Genomic DNA, 9980 nt, shown 5'->3' on the forward strand with positions numbered 1-9980 from the left:
GCCCCACCCGGTCACATTATACTGACAACGGGCGAACCAGTCGTCCCACTCCTAATTTGCTGAGCGTTAAGCAGGAGTATAAACTACCATTTTTAAAGACTTTGGTATGTCTCGGCCAGGGGACAGAACCCAAAGCCTTCCTCACAGCGGCGAACGCTCAACAAATGGCCAAAAGTGAGGCATTGTCAAGAGAGACATTAGGAAGAAGAAAGTTATTTAGAAAGGAGAGAAGAGATAAGGTCCCAAATTTAGTCGCCTCTTACGATCATGCAACTGGGGGCAGCAGGTACAATTCTTACGCCCTACCTGCAGGGGGATGCATCACTATGACACTTGTATGATATGTCACTATGACTCTTGTATGATATGTCACTAAAACACCTGTATGATATGTCACTATGACACCTGTATGATACATCACTATGACACCTGTATGATGTGTCACTATGACACCTGTATATTATTTCCCTTTGATACCTGTATGATGCATCACTATGACAACTGTATGATGCATCACTATGACAACTGTATGATGTGTCACTATGACACCTGTATGATATGTCACTATAACACCTGTACCTGTATGATGCATCACTATGACACCTGTATGATGTGTCACTATAACACCTATATGATGCATCACTATGCCACCTGTATGATATGTCACTATAACACCTGTACATGTATAATGCATCACTAAGACACCTGTATGATGTGTCACTATGACACTTGTATGATATGTCACTATGACATGATGCCTGTATGATGCATCACTATGACACCTGTATGATGTGTCACTATGACACTTGTATGATATGTCACTATAACACCTGTACATGTGTGATGCATCACTTTGACACCTGTATGATGCATCACTATGATACTTGTATGATGTGTCATTATGATTTGACACCTGTATGATGCATCACTATGACACTTGTATGATGTGTCACTATGATATGACACCTGTATGATATGTCACCCTGACACCTGTATGATGTGTCACTATGACACTTGTATGATATGTCACTATGACATGACACCTGTATGATATGTCACTATGACACTTGTATGATATTTCACTAAAACACTTGTATGATGCATCACTATGACACCTGTATGATGAGTTGCTATGATACCTGTATGATGCATCACTATGACACTTGTATGATATTTCACTATGATATGACACCTGTATGATGAGTTGCTATGATACCTGTATGATATGTCACCCTGATACCTGTATGTTGTGTCACTATGACACTTGTATGATATGTCACTATGACATGACACCTGTATGATGCATCACTATGACACCTGTATGATGTGTCACTTTGACACCTGTATGATGCATCACTATGACACCTGTATGATATTTCACTTTGACACCTGTATGATGTGTCACTATGACACTTGTATGATGAGTTGCTATGATACCTGTATGATATGTCACTATGACACATGTACATGTATGATGTGTCACCCTGACACTTGTATGATATGTCACTATGATATGACACCTGTATGATGCATCACTATGACACCTGTATGATGTGTCACTTTGACACCTGTATGATGCATCACTATGACATTTGTATGATATTTCACTATGACATGACACCTGTATGATGTGTCACTATGACACTTGTGTGATGAGTTGCTATGATACCTGTATGATGTGTCACTATGACACCTGTATGATGAGTTTCTATGATACTTGTTTGATGTGTCACTATAACACCTGTATGATGCATCACTGCGACATCTGTTTGATGAGTTGCTATGACACCTGTATGATGAGTTGCTATGACACCTGTATGATACGTTAGGATGACACCTGTATGATATGTCACTATAACACCTGTATGATGCATCACTGTGACACCTGTTTGATGGGGCAGCTATGACACCTGTTTCCTGTGTTACAGATGTAGACAAAGGAGATGAGTCGTCGCGGACAGGTGGCAGTTCCACAACAGAAGACGGTGAAGATCCATACTCTGACCAAAGTAAGTGTGTTCAAAGGTCAATCAAAGGTCACAGATTTACAACATATTATTATATAAACTATCAAAGTTCAAGTTTTTGTTGTAGCTGAGCATTGGTGTAATCTATGTGTTGTTCTATATTGTACTAGACTCATTTTGTAAAGTTGAGAGAGAATAAGGATTTTGTTCTCCATATATAAATAGAAAATTTGAACAATGTAAACAGAAGCATGTTTTTAAAATGAGAACTGAAGTGAGACTAAATCATTGATGCGGATCAATGCTGAATTTTTTGGGACAAAACACCAGTTTTTCTTCTACTAAACATTCGTACACTTAAATATTAAACATTGAAGCAAAGTTGTAATGTTAACTGAATCATGAATTCTATTTTTCCAAGAATTCCCGGACGTAGCAGCTCAGGATATAAAGGATGATGTTATATCTGGTTTTCTGGAAAAGAAACAGAAGAGAGGTATTAAAAGCTTTTAGTATTTCATTGGTCCTTAATTTGTTCAAGATTTTTCATTGGTCCTCTTGTTCAAAGTTTTTTACATTGGTCGTCTTGATTGATTTTTTTCATTGGTCCTCTTGTTCAAGATTTTTCATTGGTCGTTTTGTTCAAGATTTTCTGACCTATTCTGATCGCTTTCTGTCCGTAGTCGTGCACCTTACGTAAACTTTCTACATTTTTGACTTCTTCTCAAGGTCCAATGAATGGATTTCCAACAAACTTGGTAAGGACCATCCTTGGTGAAAGAGGATATTAAATTGTAAAAATTAAGGTTCTACATCACCCAAGAGGCTTGGGCGGGGCCCTAAATCGGAAATTTCCCAATATTTGAAAATCATTCTTCTTCAGACCTAGAAGTCCTAGAATGAAATACTCTTACTGGATGGAAATTTCAATGACTTCAGGTCTTTTTCAAATTTGTAAATTTTATGACCCCTGATCAGGAGTCATTCATTTCCCAGGGGGTAAATTTGTACTATAGTTTATTTAGGAAAATAATTACACCTTGACTGTATTTCATAAATTTTTGGGTGGAAATGATTCCAACTTGACACACATTTCTAAATTCTTCTTCTGCTTAATGATTTACTTAGGTGACTGCAAAGGCCATTGGGCCTCTTGTTTACTTTCTGGGGTACCCGTTATAATTTGTATAATTAATGTTTGGGAAAAAAAGAAATAAAGATACAAGTTGACCTTTAAGCTTTTGTGACCTATATATAGACAATCCTAATCTCTAAATCGTTGCTCCACAAAATGTACCTGCTATGTTTGACAGTACTCCCCTTAACCCTTTCACCCCTATGTAACTTAAGTAGACTCTTCCATGCATTGATATGGATGAGTCCATTATGGTCTACAGTGGTGAAAGGGTTAACTGTACTCATGATTCCTTATAGGTATAATACTGATGGCCAAACTACAGAAACGGTGGTGTGTGATCAAAGATGACTGCCTGTATTATTACGAGAATAAAAAGGACAAGAAACAGAGAGGGGCATTCTGTCTCAGCGGATACAGCTTCCAGGCTGCACCAGACTTTGTCAAGGAAGCTAACAAAAAAGATCTGAGCTTTGAGGTTGTATGTCAAGGCAAGCGGACGTTCCAGGTACAGCAATATGGTTATAATACTTATACACAACATGTTTTCCTGTTACTGCAGGCTACAGTCAAACTTTAATGTTTCAAACTTTGCGGGACTATCTGGGAAAATTCGAAACATCGGAACTTCGGCTCACTAATATTCAACATGATGAAATCCTGAATATAAAACAGAATGTGATTCTTAAAACATGTGACAAAACACAGGCTAAGACATTTAATTATTTATATAATGTTGGGTTTCTTATCAAATTTAATGTTTCTTTGTCAATTAAATTTCCAAAGCCTGTAATGTTAAAATAACCACAGGACATTTTAATGTTCCAGTTCAGGTGAATATTTCACCTCGATTTATTAGTTGTGATTTTCGCTTTTTTCATAATGAATGGGCTGTGATTATACTTCGAAACAGCGAGGAAATTTCACTTCATGAAAAGAGTTTTTGTAGTGTTATGTAAGGTGAACATTCTGGACGTAAGTCTGACACATAGAGTAATTTGAAGTTTGGCAATACAATGTATTATCTTCATAACTTTTGGGTTTATTAGTTCAGTCTGTGATTTCGACACATACCAGGAAATGGAACGCTACACTATAGAAAGCTAACTATAGCTATAGACCAATATTATTTTGCTCTAAATATACAAGATTTTTTTTAAGAATTGAAACATAGTTTGAATATGTCACAATCTCACAACCTATTATTTTGTATTTAATTAGACTGAGAAGATCTGGTCTCGTGCCTGGAAAACATTTTTAATAGTATATGTATATGAATATTCTTTTTTAATTCAGTTTGTTGCATTGAATACTGAAGACTTACGTAGATGGAAATCTGCGATAGAAAAAGTAACAGGAACACAGAAAATATACGATGGTAAGTTTGTGTCGCATTACGTACGAAAGACAGAAAATATATGATGGTAAGTCTGTGTCGTGTAACAGGAACACAGAAAACATACCATGGTAAGTCTGTCGTGTAACAGGAACACAGAAAATATACCATGGTAAGTCTGTGTCATGTTACAGAACACAGAAACCATACAATGGTAAGTCTGTGTCATGTTACATAACACAGAAAATATACCATGGTAAGACTGTGTTGTGTTACATAACACAGAAAATATACCATGGTAAGACTGTGTTGTGTTACATAACACAGAAAATATTCCATTGTAAGTCTTTGTCTTGCTACCAAACACCGAAAACATACGATGGTAAGTCTGTGTCATGTTACAGAACACAGAAACCATACAATGGGAAGTCTGTGTCGTGTTACAGAACACAGAAACCATCCAATGGTAAGTCTGTATCATGTTACATAACACAGAAAATATACCATGGAAAGTCTGTGTCGTGTAACAGGAACACAGAAAACATACCATGGTAAGTCTGTGTCATGTTAGGTAAGTCTGTGTCGTGTAACAGGAACACAGAAAACAAACCATGGTAAGTCTGTCGTGTAACAGGAACACAGAGAATATACCATGGTAAGTCTGTGTCATGTTACAGAACACAGAGAACATATGATGGTAAGTCTGTGTCATGTTACCAAACACAGAAAACATACAATGGTAAGTCTGTGTCGTGTTACAGAACACAGAAACTATACAATGGTAAGTCTGTGTCATGTTACATAACACAGAAAATATACCATGGAAAGTCTGTGTCGTGTAACAGGAACACAGAAAATATACCATGGTAAGTCTGTGTCGTGTAACAGGAACACAGAAAACATACCATGGTAAGTCTGTGTCGTGTTACAGAACACAGAAAATATACCATGGTAAGTCTGTGCCATGTTACAGAACACAGAAAATATAACATGGTAAGTCTGTGTGATGTTACAGAACACAGAAACCATACAATGGGAAGTCTGTGTCGTGTTACAGAACACAGAAACCATACCATGGTAAGTCTGTGTCATGTTGCAGAACACAGAAAACATACAATGGTAAGTCTGTGTCGTGTTACAGAACACAGAAACCATCCAATGGTAAGTCTGTATCATGTTACATAACACAGAAAATATACCATGGTAAGACTGTGTTGTGTTACATAACACAGAAAATATACCATGGTAAGTCTTTGTCTTGCTACCAAACACCGAAAACATACGATGGTAAGTCTGTGTCTTGTTACCAAACACAGAAAACATACGATGGTTAGTCTGTGTCGTGTAATTATAACAGAACACAGAAAACATCCCATGGTAAGTCTGTGTCATGTTACATAACACAGAAAATATACCATGGTAAGTCTGTGTCGTGTAACAGGAACACAGAAAATATATTATGGTAAGTCTGTGTCGTGTAATTATAACAGAACACAGAAAACATACCATGGTAAGTCTGTGTCATGTTACATAACACAGAAAATATACCATGGTAAGTCTGTGTTGTGTTACAGAACACAGAAAACATACCATGGTAAGTCTGTGTCGTGTTACAGAACACAGAAACCATACAATGGAAAGTCTGTATCATGTTACATAACACAGAAAATATACCATGGTAAGTCGGGGTCATGTTACAGAACACAGAAAACATACCATAGTAAGTCTGTGTCATGTTACATAACACAGAAAACATACCATAGTAAGTCTGTGTTGTGTTACAGAACACAGAAAACATACCATGGTAAGTCTGTGTCGTGTTACAGAACACAGAAACCATACAATGGTAAGTCTGTATCATGTTACATAACACAGAAAATATACCATGGTAAGTCTGTGTTGTGTTACAGAACACAGAAAACATACCATGGTAAGTCTGTGTCATGTTACCAAACACAGAAAACATACCATGGTAAGTCTGTGTCATGTTACCAAACACAGAAAACATACCATGGTAAGTCTGTGTTGTGTTACAGAACACAGAAAATATACCATGGTAAGTCTGTGTCATGTTACAAAACACAGAAAACATACCATGGTAAGTCTGTGTTGTGTTACAGAACACAGAAAACATACCATGGTAAGTCTGTGTCATGTTACATAACACAGAAAATATACATGGTAAGTCTGGGTCTTGTTACCAAAAACAGAAAACATACCATGGTAAGTCTGAGTCATGTTACCAAACACAGAAAATATACCATGGTAAGTCTGTGTCTTGTTACCGAATACAGAAAACATACGATTGTAATTAAGTCTGTGTTGTTTGATTGATACAATGTGGCCTGTGACTGAACACATTAATGGTGGTAAGTTTGTGTCATAGGTTGCCAATGTAAACCTTTTAAAGTTTAGCAATATGCCAATGATATATCAATATGTTCCCCTATAGAACTTAAAGATTGAAAGTGATCATTGAAAACACACTCTGCCAATAATGCGATGGTACCCTGAGCTCTCTGTATGCTTTTATTTTACGAAATGACCTCTTGACTTTCAGATGATCCCGACGACATCTACGAACCTATTGATGAGCCTTTAGTGGAATCTTCACCTCCGTCAAAGGAGCCACAACCCGAGCAGGCGGTGGAGTCAGAGGAACAGGACATTTACGACGACACTGCGCCTGCTCCGGGTGACGACGACGACCAAGAAACATATGATGACTGTGGTAACATGGCCACGCCTTCCCCTGTTGTCCCCTCTCGTAACGCCCCACGTACACAACCAACAGCCACGGGGCGGAAGCCCCTGCCCCCTGTACCAAACTCACAGACCCCTCCCCCACTCCCACCCCCAAGCAGGAGTCACCTGAATCCCCCACCCCCTCCACCACCCCGTGAGAATAAACCTGATGCTCCAGAGACTAAGAGACGTAAAATTGTTAATCCGAAGGAGGACTTTGAGAATCTCTACTATGGTAAATGGGACTTTTCTGGTGGAACTAACGATGAACTGACATTTAAAAAGGGAGACATGATTCATGTCATCAGCAAAGAATTTGATGCCAAGTCATGGTGGGTCGGCGAGCTGCAGGGTAGTTATGGTCTGGTACCTAAATTTCACCTGGCACCAGCATACGAGGCCGCATCTGCTTAGTGGATTGTGTGTTTACTGGTCCTTTTTGTCATAAGGGAAACAAATTCAGACTTTAAAGTAATCCAACATTTAGTTTTTCCATCAATTTATTTATGAATGCTTGTTATTTAAATTCATTTCATAACTAAAATATTAATGAATAATATTGTTTTTGTGATTATTTTTTCGCACCAACATTTTCAAAGAATCTATATACCCGGTAATAAATTACCTGCGACATTGACTAATATGTTTTCTACATGACTAATGTCCAAGGCAACGAATTCTGGAGTAACCATTAGTCCTGTCTTTCTTGTGAGACATCTAAGGAATATGAGGGGACAATTCTGCCTTACTGGCAGGCTAGCTTTTCCAGTGATGCGGTATAATCCGGGGACCTGCTCACTAGTTCAGCAACGTCGAGCGTGGTCAGTAGTTGTATGGATGGGTGACTGCCCGCACATGTACGTACCCGCTACATATGTAGCTATGTACGTACCCGTTATATATGTAGCTATGTACGTACCCGCTATATATGTAGCTAAGTACGTACCCGCTATATATGTAGCTTAATGTATGTACCCGCTTTATATGTAGCTATGTACGTACACGCTATATATGTAGCTAAGTACGTACCCGCTATATATGTAGCTATGTACGTACCCGCTATATATGTAGCTATGTACGTACCTGCTATATATGTAGCTTAATGTATGTACCCGCTTTATATGTAGCTATGTACGTACAGGCTATATATGTAGCTATGTACGTACAGGCTATATATGTAGCTATGTACGTACCCGCTATATATGTAGCTTAATGTACGTACCCGCTATATATGTAGCTTAATGTATGTACCCGCTTTATATGTAGCTATGTACGTACAGGCTATATATGTAGCTATGTACGTACCCGCTATATATGTAGCTATGTACGTACCCGCTATATATGTAGCTATGTATGTACCCGCTATATATGTAGCCATGTACGTACCCACGATAGCGATATCACAGCAATAGAAACACATAATTTCTCCTTCAAATAAACAGTCAAATAAAGAATCGCCTTGATGAGATGAAAGCAATAATGACATGTTGTTGTCATTGCAATGTTATTCAAATCTGCTATGTAGTTAGATGTTGTCTAAAGCTAAGGGGCCAGTTTGATCCCTTCACACCAGTTCTAAGCTCCTAGTATTATCCCCTTACCCTGACCCATAAGCCCCTAGTTTTATCCCCTTACCCCGAACCCATAAGCCCCTAGTTTTATCCCCTTACCCTGACCCATAAACCCCTAGTTTTATCCCCTTACCCCCACCCATAAACCCATAGATTTATCCCCTTACCCCGACCCATAAGCCCCTAGTTTTATCCCCTTACCCCCACCCATAATCCCATAGACTTATCCCCTTACCCCGACCCATAAGCCCCTAGTTTTATCCCCTTACCCCGACCCATAAACCCATAGATTTATCTCCTTACCCCGGACCATAAGACCCTAGTTTTATCCCCTTTCCCCGACCTATCAACCCCTAGTTTTATCCCCTTACCTCGACCCATAAGTCCATAGTTTTATCCCCTTACCCCGAGTTCTATCCCCTTACCCCGACCCATAAGCCCCTAGTTTTATCCCCTGTCCCGACCCATAAGCCCCTAGTTTTATCCCTTTTCCCCGGACCATTAGACCCTAGGACGGTCATCTCTTCAATTTGCATACCTTTTATTCGCTACCACCACAATTTGGTTACTATATGTTCAGTAGTTTAGGAGAAAATGTCATCTAAAACAGATCTGCCTAATCGGCCCCCTTTTTCACACTGCCCCTATATGGCCCCAGGAGGGTCAGACCCTTCATTTGATTATATTTTGATACCAATGGCCTAAAGGATGGTAGCACCAAAACATTTGCTATATTCTGAAGAGTAGTTTTAGAGCAGAGGTCTTTAAAAGCAAAAGTTGGCAGATGATCAAAGGAAAACAGAAAAAGCACCACCAGGTAAGCTCACTCTGGTACTTGGTACTAGGCATAAGCCAAAAATAACAAAATATGATATATATTTTTTTATTTATTTAGATCCTTGGTTTACAATGAATTGAAAAGGTTTAGTGGAAGTTCGTAAATGTAGAATTTGACATGGATGAAAACTCAATACTTAATACAACAAAACACTGTTTCTTCATTAAATAAACTTAATCAACAGTTTTTATCCAAGAAATGAAAGTGTTTAAACTAATGATGTTCAGCTGGGTGACAAGGAAACAGGCATACAAGGTCAATTTCTACTGTACAGTAAAACATGTCAATTTATACTATAGCATTAAATTTACCACTACAATTTATACCAAGTAATAAATGCATCAGAACAATTTATACTAAATATTACACATACCAGTATAATTTATAC

General features: G+C 38.3%; 1 protein-coding gene across 2 annotated transcripts in view; it reads left to right on the plus strand.

Annotated features, from left to right (window-relative positions):
- The window catches only part of LOC110450581 (src kinase-associated phosphoprotein 2-A-like), an 18276-nt gene extending 10536 nt beyond the window's left edge, over positions 1 to 7740 (plus strand). For both annotated transcript variants that reach the window (XM_021498179.1, XM_021498180.1), the window contains 5 exons: positions 1929 to 2009; positions 2389 to 2463; positions 3402 to 3610; positions 4399 to 4480; positions 6999 to 7740. In XM_021498179.1, the coding sequence (XP_021353854.1) occupies positions 1929 to 2009; positions 2389 to 2463; positions 3402 to 3610; positions 4399 to 4480; positions 6999 to 7597 (1046 nt within the window). In that variant the 3' untranslated portion in view covers positions 7598 to 7740. The remainder of the gene's footprint in view (positions 1 to 1928; positions 2010 to 2388; positions 2464 to 3401; positions 3611 to 4398; positions 4481 to 6998) is intronic.
- Positions 7741 to 9980: the final 2240 nt, after the last annotated feature.

The sequence above is a fragment of the Mizuhopecten yessoensis genome, unplaced genomic scaffold (genome assembly GCF_002113885.1).
Source record: "Mizuhopecten yessoensis strain PY_sf001 unplaced genomic scaffold, ASM211388v2 scaffold5331, whole genome shotgun sequence".
Classification (NCBI taxonomy): domain Eukaryota; kingdom Metazoa; phylum Mollusca; class Bivalvia; order Pectinida; family Pectinidae; genus Mizuhopecten; species Mizuhopecten yessoensis.